Consider the following 23190-nt stretch of genomic DNA (forward strand, 5'->3'; position numbering starts at 1 on the left):
TTCCACCATACACACACCACTCCTAATAGTTAATACTTAGCATTATTAACACCCTATTTCTACCTTTAACACAATAATGATAAATCACATGTGTATTGCATCTTAAGATTTAACAGGCTACTAGAGTTCGGGTTAATAAGAATTTTTTAAGTCAAATTTAAAACATAATGGGTCTTCTCTAAAGATTGATCACAGATCTGTTACAACACTGTGACTTAATTCCAAACAGTACACTAAGTATTTTAAATTTTTGTTTTGTTGTACATTCTGCATTGAAGTATTAAACAGCTATAATAGGAATCATGACTGAAGATTTATTTTTACTCTAGGAATCTGCGAGAAGCAAGGGATAATGCGCTGGCTGAAAAAGAAAGAGCAATTATGGCTGAAAAGGATGCTTTGGAAAAACATGATCAACTCTTTGAACAGTGAGTATCTTGAAGATAGCTCTTAACGTTCACCGCTTTCTCAAACTTTTACGTTTTGTTGAGGGGCAAAAAATATTTAGCTCTTATTTCATCTAAACTCTCTTAAAGGAATTTTGATGATACAAAAGAACTTACCACCAATCATATCCTGAGTTTTCAGATGCTTTATACTTTGAGTAAAGTGATTATGTTGGTAGTAGTCATAACAAGTTTAATTCTGCTCAACCACCACATATAAATATTGACTGCTTGCTAATGTGGAAGGCATTATGCTTCATATCAGAATCTTGTAATGTTTAAACAAAGATCATGAAATTAAACTTATTGATTCATGAAGTATTAGAACTTCACCCTTCTGTCTGTCTAATTTCATTTGACATTTGAGCCATACTTAAAGCTACACATGTGTAGTAGTCTCATAGAAGCCATCAAGTATTTTGTCCACTTCAAAATAAGTATTACATGTTATAAATGGCTTGAATGAGCCTTTAATAATTTACCACATAATTTTCATTTTTTAAAATATTTTTTCCAAACTACATGTAAAGACAATTTTTAACATTCAGTTTTTTGAAATTTTGAGCTCCAAATTTTCTCCCTCCCCCACATAATTTTCAAGAGAAATTTTTAGATGTGGGATATTACAAAAGATTTTTTGATATAATAAAGCATGTTCCTAAATAAAGAAATCAAACAAATGCCTTCAATATATGTATATATGAATACTATACCAGATAGTTTATGCTTTTCTTTTTCCTGTTCTTTAACATATAAATTTTAAGTATTTGATATAATAAATTCTGTCTAGACCATCTTCTTTGTTTATATTTGTTTCAGAATATTAATTTTTTGTTTAGTACTAATATCAGATTAATATTTGCTAAAGAGATCTTAAGAGAAAATCAAAACATGACTAATGAGGAAACATGTTTTGTAGGATTTCATATATACAATGGTTAGCATTTCTTGCCTTCTCAGTGGCTAAGGGAGGGGTTGGAGAGAGGGAGGGAACTTGGATCTGAAAATAAAAAGAAATGAAAAAAAGAAAATCCAGGTAATAAGTAATCAGCCAGTGTTCATGCTCAAACAGCATTTCATAGGTTCTCAAACTCAGTACTTCTTTTTTCAAACCTTAGGAGAAGAGGATGGAAACTGTGACTTTGATTAACTCTTTTGTTATTATACTAGTCTGTTATTCCAGCATTCTGTTAATCAGAATTTTCTTTTACTGACCCTTATGCATGACAAAAATACAGTGGTAATTGATACCTAAGGTAATGAGCCTGAGGAACCACAAGATACAGCAGGGCTTTCTGTCCCCAACTTCCCAGAGTACGCCTGCATTTGAAAAGCAATAATAACTGACACTTACCCCACCGAGGCAGAGTGGTATATACATTCTCACTCTTGTTCCAATCTTCGAAATTCTCCACTGACCATCAAGATTGATCTCTCTTGGGGCAGCTAGGTGGCGCAGTGAGTAGAGCACTGGCCCTGGAGTCAGGAGGACCTGAGTTCAAATCCAGCCTCAGATACTCAACACACTTACCAGCTCTGTGACCTTGGGCAAGTCACTTAACCTCAATTTCCCTGCCTTCCTCCCTCAAAAAAAAAAAAAGATTGGCCTCTCTTGTCCATTGTGTTTGTCTTGCTTGATTTGATTTCTCCCTTCCAGCTTACAGGCCCCTTTTTTAAGGTCAAGATCCATGCCCCACTGGGTAGTTTACCCCCAGATAAAGTCTAGAATACTGAATAACCCACTGGCGTACTGCTCCCTGCCCAGGAGGAAGCCCTGACCCTCTCTTCCCTTGCTCTGTTCCATATCTTGTCTAACTTCTAAAAGGTAGGTTACCTATAATAATTCTATATCTGGTTAACCAGAATATCCTGTTTCATCAAAGAGATGAATAAAAGAGGGTTCCTTTACTATTGAAGTCCTTTAATGATATGGTATGGGAGGCAGCATGTGGTAGTAGAGAGAGAGATGGCCCTGTGGAATGGGGATGATTTAGGTTTCAGGTACCATCTTTAATGTGGACTGGCTCTTTAATATATCCTAGTGAGTCATTTAACTTTTCAGGCAGTCAGTAAACATTGATTAAGTGCCTACTACGTGCCATTCACTACGCCAAGTGCTGGAAATAGAACAAAAGGCAAAAGACAGTCACTGAAGAAGTTTACAATTTAATGGTGGAGACATGTAAACAACTACGTACAAACAATATACAGGAGTAATAGTAAATAATCAACAGGAAGAAAGCACTATAATTAAGAGGAATTGGAAAAGACTTCCTGTAGAAGGTAGAATTTTAGCTGAGACTTGAAGGAAGTCAGGAGATGGAGAACATTCGGGACAGCTAGTTAATATGCCTGTTGTCAGGAAACAAAATGTCCTGATCAAGGAACAGGAAAGAGACCAGTGTCACTCTCATAGAATGCATGGTTTCTTATAAGCTGTAAGAAGACTGGAAGGATAGGTTATGAAGGCTTTGAAAGCCAAGCCAAGCAGCATACTTCAGATTTGACCCAGGACAGGTAGGGAGTCACTGAAGTTGATTGAGTAGAGGGACAGTGACAGTCAGACCTACACTTCAAGAAAATTTCCTTGATGTTTTAGTGGAAGATGGATTGGAGGTGGGAGAGATTTGTGTGAGGAAGATTATAAAGAGCAGGCTATTTTAACAGTCCAGGGTTTAGGAGACGAAGGCCTGTACCAGGGTAGTAGCAATATCAAGGGAGAGAAAGGGTTATATTCAAGACGTGCTACAAAGGTAAAATCAACAGGCCCTGGCAACAAACTGGAGGTTTATTTGGAGGGGGTGGGGCAGGAATGAGAGAGTCAGGAATTCTAGGTTTCAGTACTTAAGGATAGCCTTAGGAAGACTGGGAGTAATGGAGAAGTTTGAAAGGGGTGGAGGGGGGAATAATGAATTCAATTTGGACATGTTAACTTCAAAATGTCTACCAGACATCTACTTTTAGATGTCTAATAGGCAGTTTGAGATGCAAAACAAGAAGTCCATTGAGGTAGGGCTGAATAAAAATCTGAGAATCATCAGCATGGAGATGACAATTGAATCCATGGGAGTTAATAAGGTCACCAAGTAAGATAGAAGAGAGGGAAAAGAGAAGAGGGCTCTGCCCTATAGGACATCCACCGTTGCCTCTAAGACTCCAAGTTGCAGAGCAGTCACTGATCCACTTTGGAAAAAGGTTAGAGGCAATTTCGTACCAAATCACAGTTCTCTCCCTCCCCGTTCCCCTCCCCCTTCCCCTCCCCCACACACCTCCTCAGATATTTCCATAAGTAAAATATTGGTTATATAGAGAACAGCCTCCTGTCACCTGCAGATATCCAGGGTAGCTTTTAAAGTCAAAAGTCAATAAGAGGAAAGTGAATGATAAAGCTGGGAAACAAACCTCCTGATTATTTGTTGATCCATAGGATAGGAACACTGGTTATTTTTGCATTTCATGGATCTCTGTGTACTGTTTTCACTATGTTTTCTTTAAAAGGAATGCAGTGATTAAGACTATAGTTTTTCTGATCCAAATATTAATTTAAAAATATGTAACTACATTTTTAAAAAAATACCAAAAACATTCAATTCATTAAGATTTGATTTGGACAGTTATTTAAAGGCTTCCCCTTTTTTTAGACATAGGATACATGGTAAGCTTTGGGCTTACATTTATTATATGAATATATGATTATTCCCATATCTCTGTATGATTAAAACAAAAACATTCTATGTTCTCTGTGTGTTGAGTTGTATCATGATAAATTCTAAATATTGGTCTCTTTTGCTACCAGAATCTAAAAATATGCTTCAAATGTTGAAAAACATTTAGCATACTGATTGCCCTGAATTGTCTTTGAAAACAAATTCCCTATTTATCTTAAACTACTGTGCATGTCCTTGGTAGTCCTTACGTAACAACTAATTAGAGAATATTGCATTAAATATAGTACCTTTTTTCTCAAGCAATTTTAGAGTACTTTATGTTGTTTTTTTCGTGTCTCACATTGTCTCTCTCTCATCCTCATAACTTCTCTGGTAAATAACATATTTTGTCCTCATTTCTAGGAAGGGAAACTGCAGGTCAGGGAAAAGTAATTTTCTAAGGCCATTCATTGAGTCAGTTCAAATGTTGTGCTTAGAAAAATTTCAGTTCTGTGCTTTATTCCAGTAGTAGGCCACTTTGGACAAGCCTGTAGTTTCTGAATTTTTAATATTCTTTTACTCTATTTGCCACTTATCTGGCATTGATTTAATATTGAGCTGCTAGTAATTGGGTAAGCTTTTTTTTCCTACTATTTTCAAGGGATAGAATTACTGCAATAAAGGATTTTGAGACTTGCACATTTAACTAGTGAATGATAGGCATCTGGTGTTTGTGTGTTGCCATAGTGGTGCTGCTTTATCAACCAACCATTGATCAGTTGAATTCTTCCTCCTAGCTCCTGCTCTTAACTTCCCCAGTCGCTTCTAGCAGTTAGGTTTCTTTTGACCTGTCCTTGATAACTTTGAGAGTGGAAAAATATCTGGAGCCTTTCTGATGAAAAAGGGCTCAGCCCAGGCACTTTCTGAGCTCTGGATTTCATTTACAAAAAGGATAAAAGCAGGTCTAAAGCCATCTTTAGATGTTTGGTCACAAATGTTTCTACTGTCTATGGAATATATAGTACCAGTTGTGATCCTGATTTGTGGGTCTGTATGCCTCCCAGCTTAGTTTTGCTGGATAAATATGACCCTTTTCTCAGGAAGATGAGTCCAATTTTCCCTCCTTGTCCAAATGAATAATATAAAAGAACTTGTGTTTGGGAGTTTTTGTTGACCAGAAAATTTATCCAATTTTAAGGCTTAAAATTGAAGGTAAACAAAACTTCCAGAGAGTTCTTCCTCTAACCCCTGACAGCCTAGCAGGAATAAATAGAGGTGAAAGTGAGTAGGTAACATGGAAGGCATTCTCTCCCTCCCCCATCCCCCCCCCCCCCGGGAGAAAAGTAGAGGAGAAAGGTACACCATCTCTCTTCCTAGCTTACACTGAATCATCGATGTAGATTTTCCCCAAACTACAGACCACACTCAGAATGGCCCCAGCCAAGGGTCATTGTTCCACTCATACTGATCCAAGCTTTGGCAACTCCATAAGCTATGACTTCCTTCCCACAAGATCCCTCAAAGTCAAGGCAGACTTTTAGAAACTAAAGGCAGTCCCTTCTTCCAACTCTCTTTGAGCAAAGTCATGTTTAGAAGATTATTAAAATTGACATTGCATTGAGTGTCAATCTCTTTAGTGAAGAAAGTATCTGGCATTTTCATGCAAGAATTTCCTTGATTGGCACCTAAGTCAATCATATGGCATGAACTTTACTGAAGCAGGAAAATCTAATAACGTCAAAGGGTTTAGAGCTGGTAAGGACGTTAGAAACATCCTTTAAAAGATGCATGTAAAATATTTGCAATGGTAACTGTCTAAATCAATTCATGAACAGCCCCATGATCTGGGAAGTACAAATGTCAAGTGCTACTTACTACTATGAGGTCTTCCCTGAATCCCCTAGTTTTTAGTGCTCTCTTTCCCTACCAATATATGCATGTTTTTTTTTTACATGTGTTGTATTTGCTTCTCTGTGTATGTGTTTTCTCCTTCCTCCCTTACCCGTATCTTCAACAGAACATAAGGTCCTTGAGGTCAGAGATTATTCTGTTTTTGCGTTTCAATCAACCAGGGCTTCATTGTGCCTGGCAGTTAAACAATTCTTATCAATCTGAATTGAATTGAATCAAAATCATCATGAGATGAATTGCTACCTGTAAGAATTAATCATGATAGTCGTTTTGTTATCAGTTACTTTCAAACATCTTCACATTTCTTACTGCATTTTATCTCACGATATTTCTTTGAGAAAATGGTATGTGTATTTTTATCCTGATTTTTTGGATGAGAAAGATAAAATTCAAATGACTTTTACAGAGTCACATAGCTATCAAATAATACTGGTAGCCTAGTTCTCAATTCAGAGTGATTGGTTTATAACCTCAATAAAATTCTCATGCTTTACATGAAATGTAAGGCTTTGCATATAAAAAGTACTCAAGAAATAATTTTTGAATTGGATGAAATTTTCTTCCAAGATACCTATGCAGAAGAAACCATGTAAGCATTTCTATAATAAAGACAACAATTAAAGCAGTTGTCCATAGTTGTATTTCACTGTGTTCTTTATTGGTGAGTTTATGTAGCTAATGAGACCAGAGTTCCTCATTTGTTGCCCATATGTGGTCTGATCTAGCTGTTTTCTCTTCTGTGGGTACAGATTGCTCCTTATCCCAGCTTTCAGTATAACAAATGTGTAATTATTTGATTACAGAAAGGACCAAAGAGACAGGAAACATAGATCAATGCAAATCTATAGTGATGGGGGCAGGGGGGGTTGCGGTATTCAAGTTGCCCACCATTCTCATCAGGAGAATTTTTTGTATGCAAAAGAAAGGCCATTATTTATCTACAGATATGTTTCAATATGATATTTTAGACAATTGGGATCATAAGTGATGATATTTTCCATCTATGTGCTTAAAACTGTACTGTTTAACAGTTTATGGATATCTAATGATCAAGCAGCCCTCTTTTTAGATGTCTGATTTGTTGCTTTAGAGGGAAATTTTTCATTGATTTAAATTTGGTAATTATACCCATGTCCTATAAAAAGATACATATAAAATATTTGCAGTGGCAGCTGCCTAAATCAACTCATAAAATTTCAGTTAAAAGTAAGATATTTTCCATGATTATTTTAAAATATGATGTTTACTGGAAGGGAATTCCAGTGAATTACCACAGATGAAGTGTGAGTATATTTCTCCCACTTGTAAATGAGCTCTTATTTCCTCCAGTGTATATTCTGGTCCACAATGAGTCATTTTGAACATGTTTCAGTTTAACTCCTAAAACATTTTTAAACTTGGCAGGCATATTTAGATGAATGTTACTTCCAGTTTTAGAGACTGCTTCTAAATTATACTTCAGTCACCATGAAAAGTCCTTTCAGAAAGAAAGAAACACAGGGTTGATTGGAGGTATATTTGATAGAGCGTAAAGGTGACCTGCCAGAAAATGGTTGCTTTCCAGTGAAAGTTGAATAATTAAACTTTGGAGGGTTTTTTTTGTCTTTACATAATATCTCTAATTTCAGCTTCTACAAATGTTTCTTAAATAAATCATAATTATGATGCCCTTCTAGTTAAAAGAATTTTAGATTAAAGGATTACTTATGTTCCTCAGATTTAGGAGCAATGTCTTCTGTTTTCCTTTTATCCTGACATGGTGCTATTCAGAAGCTCAAGTTAGTGGGCTTTTTTCCACCGAAAAATAAAGTAGGGGACTGAAAGGAGAAATAATAGCAGTGACACAGAGGACCATCTTGAAGAGAGTGTGGCAGCACATACAAGAGAAGAAAGAATGGTACTCACAGAGGGGGAGAACCGCATTTGCTGACCATTTCTTCTCACACTATACCATGCTGCCTTCTCATGAGTATGCACAAGCATAATACTTGCAACACTATGCAATGCAAGACATGTAATTTTTTCAGCTATTTAATTAAAGAAGAAAGGATAATTTTTTTCCAATTTTTAAACATTTTTATTTAAAGTTGAGTTCCAAATACCATCCTTCTCCCCACCCCCAAGACAGTAAGCAATATGTAGTTTATACCAGTTCAGTTATGTAAAACATTTCCATATTAGTCATTTCATACAAGATGACTCGGATAAAAGAAAAAAAGAATAGCATGTTTCGCTCTGTATTCAGTTAATATCAGTTTTTTCTCTGGAGGTGGATAGTATGCTTTATGATTTTATGATTAGTGTGCTTTGGGATTATCTCGGGTCATTGTATTGTTGAGAATAGCTATGTCATTCATAGTTCTTCATTGAACAATCTTCTTGTTACTGTGTTTAAGGTTTTCCTAGTTCTGTTAAATTCACTATACATCCCTTCATTTAAGTCTTTCCAGGTTTTTCTGAAATCATTCTGCTTGTCATTTCTTATAGCATAATAATATCCTTTATAATCATGTACCACAGCTTGTTTAGCCATTCCCCAATTGATGGGCAACCCTTTGATTTCCAATAATTTGCCCCCAGAAAAGAGCTGCTGTAAGTATTTTTGTACAAATAGGTCTTTTCCCCGTTTTTGGATGTCTTTGGGATATAGACCTAGCAGTGGTATTGCTGAATAAAAGGGTATACACAGTTTTATAACCCTTTGGGAATAGTTCCAAATTGCTCTTCAGAATAGTTGGATTAGTTCACAACTCCACCAACAATGCATTAGTGTCCCAGTTTTCCCATACCCCTTACAACATCCAACATTTTCCTTTTTTGTAATATTAGCCACTCTGATAAGTATGAGATGGGACCTGTTTTAATTTGAATTTCTCTGATCAATAGAGATTTAGAGCATTTTTTAGATGACTAGATAGCTTTAATTCCTTTTGTCCAAAAAATCCCTGTTCATATCCTTTGATAATCAATTTATCAATTGGGAATGACTTGTTTTTTTATAAATTTGACTCAGTTCTCTATATATTTCAGAAATGAGGCCTTTATCGAAGATACTTGTTGTAAACTTTTCCCCAAGTTTTCTGCTTTCTTTATTATTTTGGGTGCATTGGTTTTGTTTGTGCAAAAACTTTTTAATTTTATATAATCAAAATTATCTATTTAAAATTTTGTAATACTCTCTATATCTTCTTTGGTTCTAAATTCTTCCCTTATCCATAAATCTGACAGATAAACTATTCCATGCTCTCTTAATTTGCTTATGGTATCATCCTTTATGTGTAAATCATGTACCCATTTTGACTTTACCTTTGCACTTTACAGTGTAAGATGTCCATACCTAGTTTCTGCCATACCGTTTTTCCAGTTTTCCCAGTAGTTTTTGTCAAATAATGAGTTTTTGTTTCAAAAGCTTGAATCTTTGGGTTTATCAAATACTAGATTATCATGGACATTTACTATAATGTAATTTGTACCTAGTCTATTCCACTGATCTACCACACTTTTTCTTAGCCAATACCAGATTGCTTTGACAATTACCACTTGATAATACAGTTTGAGATCTGGTACAGCTAGACCACCTTCTTTCTCATTTTTTTTCATTGATTCCTTTGGTGTGCTTGAGCTTTTGTTCTTCCAGTTGAGTTTTGTTATTATTTTTTTCTAGCTCTATGAAATAATTTTTTGATAGTTTTATTGGTATGGCATCAAATAAAATAGATTTATTTGGGTAAAATTGTTATTTTTATGATATTGGCTCAGCCTTTCCAAGAGCATTAATATTTTTCCAGTTGTTTAAATCTGACTTTATTTGTGTGAAAAGTGTTTTATAGTTGTATTCATATAGTTTCTGGGTTTGTCTTGGCTGTTTATGTTGTCTATAGTTATTTTAAATGGAATTTCTCTTTCTATCTTGTGCTGCTGGGTTTTGTTGGTAATGTAGAGAAATGCTGATGATTTATGAGGGTTTTTTTTGTATCCTGAAACTTTGGTAAAGTTGTTAATGCTTTCAAGTAGTTTTTTAGTTGATTCTCTAGGATTTTCCAAGTATACTGCAAAGAGTGATAGTTTTGTTTCTTCATTGTCTATTCTAATTCCTTTTTCTTCTCTTATTCTCTTATAGCTAATATTTCTAGTACAATATTACATAATAGAGATGATAATGGGTATCCTTGCTTCACCCCAATTGTATTGGGAAGGCTTCTAGCTTCTCCCCATTACAGATAATGCTTGCTGATGGTTTTAGATACATATTACTTATCATTTTAAGGCAAGCTCCGTTTATTCCTATGCTCTCTAGTGTTTTTAATAGCAATGGGTGCTGTATTTTGTCAAAGGCTTTTTCAGCATCTGTTGAAATAATCATAGGATTTCTGTTGGTTTTGTTATTGATATGGTCAACTATGTTGATAGTTTTCCTAGGATTGAACCAGCCCTGCATTCCTGGTATAAATCCCACCTGGTCATAGTTCATGATCTTCATGATATATTATTGTAATCTCTTTGCTAGTGTTTTATTTAAAATTTTTGCATCAATATTCATTAGGGAAATTGGTCTATAATTTTCTTTCTCTATTTTGGGTCTTCCTGATTCAGGTTATCAACATCATATTTGTGTCTTAAAAAGAATTTAGTTGGACTCCTTCACCTATTTTTCCAAATAATTTATATAGTATTGGGGTTAATTGTGTTTTAAATGTTTGGTAGAATTTCCTTCTGAATCCATCTGGTCCTGGAGATTTTTTCTTAGGAATTTCATTGATGGCTTGTTCAAATTTTTTTTTCTAAGATTGGGTTATTTCAGTATTTTATTTCTTCTTTTAATCTGGCTGATTTATATTTTCATAGATATTCATCCATTTCATTTAGATTGTAAAATTTATAGGCATATAATTGGGCAAAATAGTTCCTAACATTTGTTGCAATTTCCTATTTCTTGGTGGTGAATTTACCCCTTTCGTTTTTGATTCTAGTAATTTGGTTTTCTTATTTCCTTTTTTTAATCAAATTAACCAATGGTTTCTCCATTTTGTTGGGTTTTTTTCATAAAACCAGCTTCTAGTTTTGTTTATTAGTTCAATGATTTTTCTACTTTCAATTTTATTAATCTCTTCTTTGACTTGCAGGGTTTCCAATATGGTATTTAATTGAGGATTTTTAATTTGTTCTTTTTCTAGTTTTTTTTTAGTTGTATGCCCAGTCCACTGATCTGCTTTTTCTCTATTTTATTCATATGAGCAATTAGAAATATAAATTTCCCCCTAATTACCACTTTGGCTGCATCCCATAAATTTTGGTATTTTGTCTTCTTGTCATATTCTTTAATGAAATGATTGATTGTTTCTATGATTTGTTTTTTGACCCACTTGTTTTTTTAAGATTAGATTATTTAATTTCTAATTCATTTTTAATCTCTTTCCATTGTCTACTGTTGAATATAATTTTTATTGCATTATGATCTGAAAAGGGCGTGTTTAGTATTTCTGCTTTTCTTCATTTGGTTGTAAGGTTTTTATGTCCTAATATGTGGTCAGTTTTTGTGTAGGTGTCATGTACTGCTGAGAAAAAGACATATTCCTTTCTATATTCCCATTCAGTTTTCTCCAGAGATCTATCATATCTAACTTTTCCAGCATTTTATTCACCTCCTCAACTTCTTTCATGTTTATTTTTTATTAGATTTATCTAATTGTGAGAGACAAAAGTTGAGGTCCCCCAAGAGTATAGTTCTATTATCTATTTCCTCCTGGATCTCATTCAACTTCTTAAAAATTTAGATGCTGTACTATTTGATTCATATATGTTGAGTATTGATACGATTTCATTGTCTCTGGTACCTTTCAGCAAGATATAGTTTCCTTCTTTATCTCTTTTGATTAGATCCATTTTTGCTTTTTCTTTGAGATCATCATTTGTACCCATGCTTTCTTTGCTTCAGCTGAAGCATAATAGGTTCTGCTCTAGCCCCTTACCTTTTTACTTGTGTGTATCTCTCTACTTCAGATATGTCTCTTGTAAACAATATATTGTAGGATTTTGGTTTTTAATTCATTCTGCTACCCACTTCTGCTGTACGGATGAGGTCATCACATTCACATTTGTAGTCTTGATAACTGTGTATTTCCCTCCATGCTATTTTTCACTTGTGTATCCCCCCCTCTCTCTTACCTACCACCCTTTCCCTCCTCACAAGTTTTTTACTTCCAATCACCACCTTCCCCAAAATACCCTCCCTTTTATCAGTCCCCCCACCCTCTTGTATTATCCCCATCCCTTTTTCCTTATAGGGTAAGATAAATTTCTGTATCCAACTGAATGTGTATGTTATTCCTTCTTTAAGCCAATTTTGATGAGAATAAGGTTAAAACCTTGCCCACTGAAGGGACAAAGGGGGGCCATCTTCCCCTCCATTATAATAGCTCTTTTATCCCTCTTTTATGTGGGATAATTTACCCCATTCAGTGTCCCCCCTCCTTCTTTCAATGCAATTTTCTTTGTCACCCTTTTCTTTTGTTTTGTGGGGTATCCCATCAAAGTCACCTTATACCTGCACCCTCTGTCTACATGTATTCCTAGTGGCTCTTATGGTAATAAAGTTGTTAAGAGTTATGAATATTATCTTGCCATATAGAAATATAAACAGTTTAACTTTATTGAATTTCTTATGTTTTCTCTTTCTTGTTTCTTTTTTACCTTTTTATGTTTCCCTTCAGTCTTTTATTCAGCTCTGATCTTTTAATTAGAAATGCTTGAAAGTCCTCTGTTTCTTTAATGTCCTCTTTCCCCTTCTGGCATATCATATTCCAAGCCCTTGGGTTCTTTAATGCGGAAGCTGCCAAATCCTGTGTAATCCTGATTGAAACTCCATGGTATTTGAATTGTTTCTTTTTGGCTGATTGCAGTACTATCTCCTTGATTTGTGAGCTCTGGAATTTGGCTATGATGTCCCTGGGAGTTTTCATTTAGGAATCTATTTCAGACAGTGATCAATTGATTCTTTTAATTTCTATTTTGCCTTCTGGTTCTAATGTATGAGGGCAGTTTTCTTGATAATTTCTTGAAAGATGTTGTCCACTCTCTTTTTTTTAATCATGGCTTTCAGGTAGTTCAGTAATTCTTATATTTATCTCTCCTGAATCTATTTGCTAATTCAGTTGTTTTTCCAGTGAGAAATTTCATATTTTCTTCTCTTTTTTTACTTTGTTAAATTTTGTTTTATCATATCTTGATATCTCATAGAGTCATTAGTTTCCACTTGTTCAATTCTAATTTTTAAGGAATTATTTTCTTTGATGAGTTTTTGTACTTCCTTTTGCATTTGACCAATTCTGTTTTTAAGGAGTTATTTTCTTCAGTAAATTTTTGAACATCTTTTCCCATGCTATTTACTCTTTTTTCATGATTCTCTTGCAGTACTCTAATTTCTTTTCCTAATTTTTCTTCTACTTCTCTAATTTGCTTTTTGAAATCCTTTTCAAGCTCTTCCAGGAATTCTTTTTGGGCCTGAGACCAAATTACATTTTTCTTTGAGGCGTCATTGAGCCATTTTGATACTATTATCCTCTTCAAAGTTTGTGCTTTGATCCTCCCTATCACCATGCTAACTTTCTATAGTCAAGCTCTTTTTTTGTTGTTGTTTTTTGCTTCTTTTTTCTGCTTTTTTTGCGACTTGATGTTTGTATGTGAGAATTGGGCTCTTGTCCTCCGTTGTCCCAAAGTTTTTGTGCTGGGGCTCTGGGACTTACTGCTGTCTTTCACTGGGCTTCAGGACTTAGGTGCTTGCTTTCTCTGGAGGATAGTCTTCTCTTCTGGCTTGCACTATGGGGTAGGCCTCCCTCTTGGCCTCCTCGGGTGTGGGGTTCAGCTGCTGGCCTGCTCCAGAGGTGGGGCCTTGCTGCTGGGTTATTATGGTAACAGAGTGTTTCTGGTTGCTGGCACTGCTGATCTGCCTGAAGAGTGGGCCCTTGCTGCTGGGTTGCTATGGAGATAGATCTCTCTACTGGTAGGCCCCAGGGGCCGGGTCTCACTGTTGGCCAGCGTTGGGTGAGGCTTGGGTGAGCAGTGGGGTCAAGTCCTCCCTGGTGGCTTGTGCTGGGGTTGGGGTCACTGGGGTGGGACCTTGCTGCACTGTACAGACTGCTCACTTGCCTAGGGGGTTGCAGATTTGTAAGAGGGTGGGACCTACCTAGTGGATTGCCCCAAGCTTGCAGCCTTGCTCCAGGCCCCCTGCTTTGAGGCTGGCTACTGCTGCTGTTGCTCTTGGACCTTGCTATCCTCCCACCTGACTGAAACAGAACTTTCCTGCTGTGCTTGTAAAGAGTTTCTCAGCTCCTAGATAAATTCTGAGGTGGTTTTCTAGTTGTTTGGAGGGGGATTTGAGAGGGCTTCGAAGGGTTCCTTCCACAGTCTGCCATCTTGGCACCAGAAGTTGAGGGATAATTTTTAAAAGTCATATCTATACCTATTCAGATCATAAACAATACATTTTAATTCAGATCCATTTATATGAATTGTGTTATTTTATTGTTAAGCCTGATTTTCCAAAGTGTATGGAAACTTCTTTTTGGGAGTAAATGAAGCCCATTTTCAAGTTGTCTTAAGTCTTTTGGGCTTACTAAGGTGCCACTTAGTAAATTACTATATTTAACACAAAATGATACCTTAGAGGTCCCAAAGTAATGATTATCAATCTTTTTGGAACTGTGATAATGCTTTATACTTATTTGATTTTGTGATTCCTACCCAGAAATCTCTCCAAAATATATGTACCATGTGTTGTATAGTATGTATTAACTTAAACTAAAATTATTTTATTTATTATTAAGAATAATGTTGCTTTTACTAAGACCCTTTGAAATCACTGGAGGCAAAGATGTCATAAAAGCAAGACTGGTGATCATGGCCCTAGACACACTGGGAGATACTGGCCCAATTGTAGAAGCAAACAGCTCTTCTTTATACTTTATATGAGCTTAACTATACAGTTATTGATAATAAGTTATATTGTGTTTTGAATTTTTTCGTAATAATCAGTTCCTAGTCCTCCTTGTGTAATTTTTCTACTTTCTTTTTTTTTAGCTATCAAATATAAGATCCCCATGGTCCCACCTTAGTGTACTAGAAATTCATTAGTAGATTCAAGGATATTTTTTGTGATAGGAACTGAGAGGAATTTTTCTGTTTGTTAAAGGGAAATACTTGTAAGTTATATGCTTGATATTGCAGAGTTTATGATTTTTAGTTTTATATTTGGTAATGTTTCCATGATTGGGGACTTTTCATGTTATTAGAAAATACTATTGAAGATAAAAATAAAACACTAATTTTTTTTAAATTTTAATTTATTTATTTTTCGTTTAGAACATTCAGTTCCACAAGCTTTTGAGTTTTAAATTTTCTCCTTCCCCCTCCCCAAGATGGTATGCAGTCTGACATAGGCTCTACATAGCCATTCATATTAAACATATTATCACATTAGTGAGATTGTAAAGAAGAATTATGACCAATGGAATGAATCATGAGAAAAAGAAACAAAACAAATAAAAAAGGAGAGAGAGCAAATAGTATGCTTTGATCTACATTCAGACTCCCTTATATTTTCTGTGGATGTGGATAGCATTTTCCATCATGAGCCTTTTGGATTTGTCTTAGTACCTTGCATTGCTGAAAGAATCAAGTCTATCAAAGTTAGTCATTGCACAATGTTGCTCTAACTGTGTACGATGTTGTCCTGGTTCTACTCCCCTCACTCAGCATCAGTTCATATAAGTCTTTCCAGGTTTTTCTGAAGTCTACCTGCTGATCATTCTTATAGCACAATAGTATTCCATTACATTCATATTCCACAGCTTGTTCAGCCATTCCTCAATTGATGGGCATCCCCTCAATTTCCATTTCTTGGCCACCATAAAAAGAGCTGCTATAAATATTTTTGTACATGTGGGTCCTTTTCCCATTTGTATGATCTCTTTGGGATATAGCCCTAGCAGTGGTATTGCTAGGTCCAAAATGCACATTTTTATAGCCCTTTGGGCATAGTTCCAAATTGCTCTCCAAAATGATTGGATCAGTTCACAACTCCAACAAAGCATTAATGTTCCAATTTTCCCACATCTTCTCCAGCATTTATAATTTTCCTGCTTTGTCATGTTGGCCAATCTGACAGGTGTGTTGTGTTTATAAAACACTAAATTTTAATAGAACAACATATTTTCAATTATTGTGCACAATGAATTTTTAAAATAAAAACACATTGTTTTTGTTGTTGTGAACCTGACAAACACCAGGAAATATGAGCATTTCCCTACACAAAGAAGATTGCCCAGGAAACGAAGAATTATAGATAGCTTGGGGTTTTTTAAAGTACATGATACATTTAGCATTCTACTTCCAAAGCTGTTGTGCTTTTCTGTTTCCCAGGGAACTTCCTTTTTTTCATGCCTCATCAACACTTATTCTTTTTTGTGTGTGTGTTACTCTCACTAGTTTTCCTCTCTCCTCCCCAGTTTCTTACTTCCCCCTAATTTTTTAAACCTTTATGATCAATAAACATAGTCAAGGAAGGAATCAGGTATTTATTAAATTCTTACTATGTACCAGGCATTGTTTCAAGTGCTCTACAAATATTATCTCATTTAATCCTCACAAAACCTCTGGAAGATAAGTGGTATTATCTATTTTACTGCTGAGGAAGCTGAGATAGAAGTTAAGCGACTTACCTAGAGTCACATGGCTAGTAAGTGTGTGAGGCTGGATTTGAACTCAGGTCTTCCTGACTCCTGGCCTGTGCCACCTAGCTGCCTTTGTCAAGCAAAACAAATCCAGTTGGGGTAAAAGGAAGAGAAAGCAAAATTTTGCTGACTGGAAAAATTTTTTTTAATTTAAAAAAATGAAATAGTTTTATGAAAAGTAAGTAGGTAACATTAAACAAAGTAAAATTCTTTGCACTTTGTAAAAATGTTAGAAATGGAAAATGCCCTGAGAGGTTACATCTCTTTCCTCAGTTATTTATTCCCTTCACTCAGAACCCCTACTCTCAATCTTAGGTTTGGAAAGAAACTCAGAAAGCATGTAGTTTAACCTTTACTTAGAGTATGATTCTCTCTAGATGACATCTGCAGCAAATGATCATCCAGTCCTGCTTGAACTCCTCAAGTACCAGAGAATTCAGCCCATTCTCTTTTCATATACTAGTAAGTATTAGGAAATTTTTCCTTATTTTGAGCTCAAATAGACCTTCCTCTAACATCTCAGCCTTGTTTCCTGGAAGCAAATGGAATGACTTGAATCCTCTTCCACAAGGCAATCTTTCAAATATTTTAAGTTATTTTCATGGTCATATTTCTTTTATAGTCATAAGAAATGCTTTAGTTGGTCCAAAAAAGATGGTTAATCCTTTAAGATTATAGACTCTTGGACATGTTTCTACTGGTAAGAAGTGTAGTGACTTGTTTTAGTTACTAGGCTCTCACTTAGTTTACTAGAAGTAAAAGAAGTTGTTTAGATGAGTTTCTATATCTACAGAAAGTAAGGTTTTCTTGCCTTCTCTTTCATCTAAAAATTATATTCACGCATCTACCTTTAGGATTCTAGTATATTTCAAATTGGAATCATTGTGGTGCAAACTCAGAATTTTCATTGGGGTCATTATTCATAGAAACTCTACAATGTAAAAATTGTTGCCATACCTAAAATTCTTTACACTTCATAAAAATCTTAGCGATGGAATCTTTGCTTCTATCGAGTCATGGAATTTTAGAGCTGGAAAGAACCTTAAAAGTCATCTAATCCAGTATCTCTATTTTACAAATGAGGAGATGAGTGAGGTCCTGAATGCTAAGTAATATATACTCAAAGTCACACAACTAATGAATGGTAGAGTGTGGTCTAAAATCCACATCTTTTGATTACTAATCCAATGCTCTTTCTACTATAACATACCTCAAGCAAAAATGTACTAGAATCATCCAAGATAAATAGTCTGTCCATGCTTATACCTGTGAAGGAACTTGCTTACCTTTAAATGTTAAAGAGATGTTAGCATTGAAATAGTTTTAAAAAGAAGTTTACTGGAAAATCAAGGTATGTATGTTCAGTAGCCTGTCAGTTATGAGAATGGAATGTTCTCTATGTTGGTGCCACAAAACATGTCTATTCTTATTCATCTGCTCTCTTTTGCCATTGGTTAAACCAGTGTGCATTTGATCCAGAAATAAGTCAACAGATGTTTAAATGAGAAATGTGTGTTATGAAACTAAATCATCTGTATGTAGTAAACATAGATTTTCTGAACCCTAAGTGATAGGTTGTACTTGCAAAATGTGGGTTTGAGACTCTAACTATACCACTGATCCTTAATCTCTAAAATTGATTTATAAACTCAGCATTTTAAAGAGAAAAATCTAATTGGTTAACATTTTTATGTAGCTTTCCAGAGTATACTTCAATTGGTATCCAGTATAGCCTTTGTGCCTCTTAGAGATCAAGCTCTCCCTTAACTCTTGTCAGCAGTTTCCTTAAATATTTAGCATCCTAACTCCTGCCTCCTCTCACTCTAGATATCTGTAAGTTCTGGTGGTTTCTCTTATATTTGGGTTATGTTAGTCTAGTTAGATAGTAGTTTGTGTAGGAAAAGATACAGGGATTTTAGTGGCCTGCAAGCTCCAGGCTGGTCCTTGTAATTTAGCAGGTAAAAACAAAACAAACAAAACAAGCCCACATCTCTAGCTGCTGCTTGGACATCCTTCCCACACTTTAAATGCAGTGAGACTCAGGCTCAGCCAGTGAGTACTTTCAGCCATACCTACAGTCAGTCCTCAACACTCACATTTAACTTTTGAAACTTCAAGCATTCATGTGGTTTTATTATTAACCTCTTTTTCACTTTCACATTGGCAGCTAGAGAAAAAATGAGAGGCATGATGTACCAAGTTTGTGGCATGGCTTGTGTCCCACTAGGCGCTTCACTGGTCTTGTGGACTCTACCACTGTAAAGCACTCCATGAGCATTCATTGCAAATTTTCATTGTTTGCCCTTTAAAACTCAAGTTTTGTGTTGCAGTTATGCCCCCAACCCATAGTACAAGTCCTTTGAGCTCTAAGCCCAAGCAAGAAAGTCAGTGATGCAGCTTAGTGAGGAAATAAAAGCGTTACATAAACTTCATGTCAGAATGTCGGCAGCCCCCATCAGCCTGATCAACTAGCTGGCTCGAGACATCAAGGCTGCCGATTCCATCATCCATCACAGCCTCAAGGTTAAATGGCACCTTGCCTCTGCTATGCTCCCATCTCTGAGACCCTTAAGGATCTCAAACAGCACATGAAGCAGACCTCACTAACGGATGATTTCAAGCTGGTACACCCTTCACGATCTCCCAACACCACCAGCTATGAAGGACAAAGTGTCAGAGGTCATGTCAAGACCTCACCAGTCTTGGCATCTTCCAACAGCAGCAAATAAAGTCCCAGCAACCTCTCTATTGGTTGGCTAAGATAGAGAGGTTTACAGCAGTGTAGTGTATGATATAATATCCTCACTGCCATGTGATACAGTGGAAGGTAAGACTCAGGTTAAAAAATGTTTTAGTTTTAAGAATTTTCTTTACTGCACAGTATTTATAGTACTGTAGATTTCATGTGTTATGAAAAGTGAATATTATGTGAAATCATTTTTTTTCATTGGGGTGTTGACAAAAGTCACAGAATTCTAGGGAATTATTAACAAGGATGTTTTACATTTTAACGTGTTTTGGGTATGCATTTTATGAATTATTTCATGGTCACTGTATTAGAAAAAGTGCATATTGTCAGAATTAATGTTTTGTTATAAAGAATTATATGGGAGTATAGAGCAACTAAGTAAAAGTGAGCTAAAGCTACCAAAAGATATAGGTAACTATTCTTGGGAACATAAGGGGGTCAGGTTCTTCAAGCAGGCCTGGTCCAGACTCCTGGGAAAGCTGTCTATGTGTGGTGTCATCTTTTTCAGGCCCTTCAGAATAGGAGGGTAAGGTCTCCTATTGGCTCAGATGTCAGGGAAGGCAAGGAGGGCAGATGGACCCAGGAGTCCACATCCACAAGTCGACAGCTATGGGAGTAGTCAAACGGACCTGATAAGGGCTCTTACAAGACATATGAGTTGGTAATTGAGAGAAAACAGCATAACATAAGTCCTTGGTTAAAGGCACATAGAAATGGTTCACTTTCCCAGCCATGTAGGGCTAGGTTCAAACAATACCCCCCTTCCCTTTTCTTATAAGATTTAATATTTTAACACTCACTTTTTGGACTTCTGTACCATTTTCTAGGAACATTACCCCCACAAAAGTTGACAATTGACTATACTTCTCCTGTCCTAATTTAGCCTACCTTTGCTTGTCAAATGTGGTCTTTTATTTACTTCTTCTGGCCTTTCTATTTACAAATATCTCCTTATGGCAGCAGTAGCAAGACTGGGTAGAGTGAAATAAGGCCAAGGTTGGTTTTCTCTTAGTTCGTGGGCCTTCAGGCATAATGTCAGACCTTTTCTATGAATCTCATCACACTTAGGAGGTAGTTGCTTTGGAACAGAATGGAGAGAAAGGGAATAGCTAGAGGCTGTATAGCAATTGAGATTTTTTTTCCACCCACCTTAAAGGGTGAAAAAGATGGAAAAATAAAGTAGATGGGGAAATTTTAGATGAAGAAGGCAACTGAATATATGAGAGGTGTGCACAGATTATTTCTCTCAAGTCCTATTTATATTTCCCATTAGAATTTGGTATTCATTTTATTGTAGGATCACATAGATTTAGAGTTGAAAGGGACATTAGAGGTAATCTAGTCCAGCGTCCTCATTTTACAAGTAAAGAAACTAAAGCCCAAAAAGATTGTGTCTTGCCAGCGGTTACAGGATTTGAATCCACCTCCATTTGACACCAAAAATAACTTTTTCCATCTTACTACACTGCCCCAAGTTATACAGGACAGGGATTTAAAGGAAGGTCCTCTGACTCCAGATCCAGTGTACTTTCCACAACATGTCTTACCAGCCTTATTATACATCATATACTAAATGTTTCTCCTAAAAAAAAGTAATTGGTTGATTGATTTTTACATTCTTTTTTTTATTTTTGAGTTCCAAATTCTCTTCTGCTTGAGCAGGTAGCAGCATCATTATATATGTGAAGTGATGCAAAGCAACTCTCCAAAAAATGATGTTTCTTAGAACAGTAATTTAGAACAAGATATGTTATATTTCTTTTTAATTCCAAAGAATACAAATATGTACATAGTTACTTGCAACATCCATTAAGTTGACATGTGATTTCACATTTGAAAATAGTAGGGGAGTTTTTAAGGTGGCAGAAGCATGATATGTTTTAACATCATGCATAAGCATTACAAAGCTGTAAATAACCCGTATTTAACATATGGATGTTTGATGACATGGGGAAGTGCTTTACAAAGACACTATTGATATTTCAGATACAAGGAGAGAAATCTAAGAGATAGAGAGGAACACCTAATCATTCAGCTTACTTTCAGGCATTATTTTATACTTTTTTTCTGCTGTGGTCTAATTTTAATTTTCAAATGATGTATACTTTACTACATTTTTGTGGGCAGTCACTGATTAATGCTCTAAAATTTTAGATTTATTTTATCTTAATTTTATCTTATTATATTACTTTGTTATAGCCTCCTATCACACTTAATTACTCCTCTCTGTATCTTTAGTGTTTATACCTTTTAAATGTTTTAGGAATGTTGTCATGTCTCCTTTAACTGCCTTAGTCATCATTTACCCAAACTATACATATTTAGACACTTTCATCTTTCTCGTAATTCACTCATACCTGTCCTGTAATCATTTTGGCTTCTTTTTTTTTTTTCTAAGCTCCCTGTAATTTGTTTTCATCTTTCTGGCATTTAAAACTGGAAATAATAGTCTCAGTTCAGTCTCATCATACTTGAGAAAAGAATACCCATCATCACAGTCTCTGATGTACTACTACTGTTTTCTATCCAAGCCAAAAAAGAATTGGTCCTATTTTGGTAACTTAAATTTTCTGGCATCTAAACATTGCATATTTAAAATGATCCTAGCCCCAAGTTTTGGGGTTGTTTTTTTTTTTTTTTTTGCTATTTTTTGACATTAGTTTTTTTCACATTTATTTTGATTCCGTTACATCAATATTTGAGACTTTTTTCCTCTTAGTTATACTAGATTGTTTTATTCATTTGAATTTTTCCTAGTTCAAATCAGTGATCTCTTTGTTGTTTATAGGCAACTAGGTTGTACAGTGAATAGTCAGGAAAAATCAAGAAGATCTGAGTTCAAATTCAAAGTTAGCGGTCACATAAAGGTCAGTTAGCTTTGTTACCCTGTTCAAGTTACCTAATTCATATTTGCTTCAATTTTGTCATCTGTAAAACTGGAAGAATAATGGCACATACCTTGAAGGATTGTGATTAAATGAGTTAGTATTTGTAAAGCGCTTAGCACAGTTCCTGGCACTTATTTCCTTTTCCTTCATTCTTCCTTCTCCCTTGTGAGAATCAAATGAGATAATATTTGTAAAGCTTCTATAAATGCTAGCTATTATTCATTTTTTAAAGTAATTATCCATTCTCAGCAATAGTTATAAAAATGACATATGGTGTCTTTTGGAAATTTTGCTGACATAAGTATTCCTTGATTGGGTAATTAATAGAAACATTAAATAATGCTTAGGTAAACATACTGGTGGCTAATACTGGTCACAAGAAAAGATCAGGCCACCCTCATTTTCTCCTTCTAGTACCATTTCTCTACATACATATATGTAGTTTACAGGGCACGTGGCTTCTCTATAATCTTTCTCCCTGCTCTTTTCCCACTTTCTTGTGTTCAAGATAGATTGAGGGTTTAATAATCCCAAATTCCATAAACTCTTGAATTGCCTCTTTGGTATTATGTCATCACCTGTATACTCCCACCTATCTAACTACCATATTTCCTATAGCTCCTTCACTAATTCCCTTTCTTCTTGTCTCATAACATAGAAAAAGGATAAGACCAAAGTTGAGTTGCAGAAAGTTGAATGGGGATGATGAAAACTAATGACAGATATGTAGACAGATAAAATCAGAGCTCTTCATTTCCTATTGTGCTTCTGTTTTCTCTGCCAAGCAATTTTAGAAATGTAAGCCTCTGTCATTATTATTAT

The 23190-nt window shown here is 35.4% G+C and overlaps 1 protein-coding gene across 1 annotated transcript in view; it reads left to right on the top strand.

Annotated features, from left to right (window-relative positions):
* Positions 1–23190, top strand: part of PIBF1 (progesterone immunomodulatory binding factor 1) — a 320308-nt gene that overhangs the window by 91186 nt on the left and 205932 nt on the right. Inside the window, exon 10 of the mRNA XM_036756551.1 lies at positions 330–428. Coding sequence (XP_036612446.1) covers positions 330–428 — 99 coding nt within the window. The remainder of the gene's footprint in view (positions 1–329; positions 429–23190) is intronic.

This window comes from Trichosurus vulpecula, chromosome 4, assembly GCF_011100635.1.
Source record: "Trichosurus vulpecula isolate mTriVul1 chromosome 4, mTriVul1.pri, whole genome shotgun sequence".
Lineage (NCBI taxonomy): Eukaryota > Metazoa > Chordata > Mammalia > Diprotodontia > Phalangeridae > Trichosurus > Trichosurus vulpecula.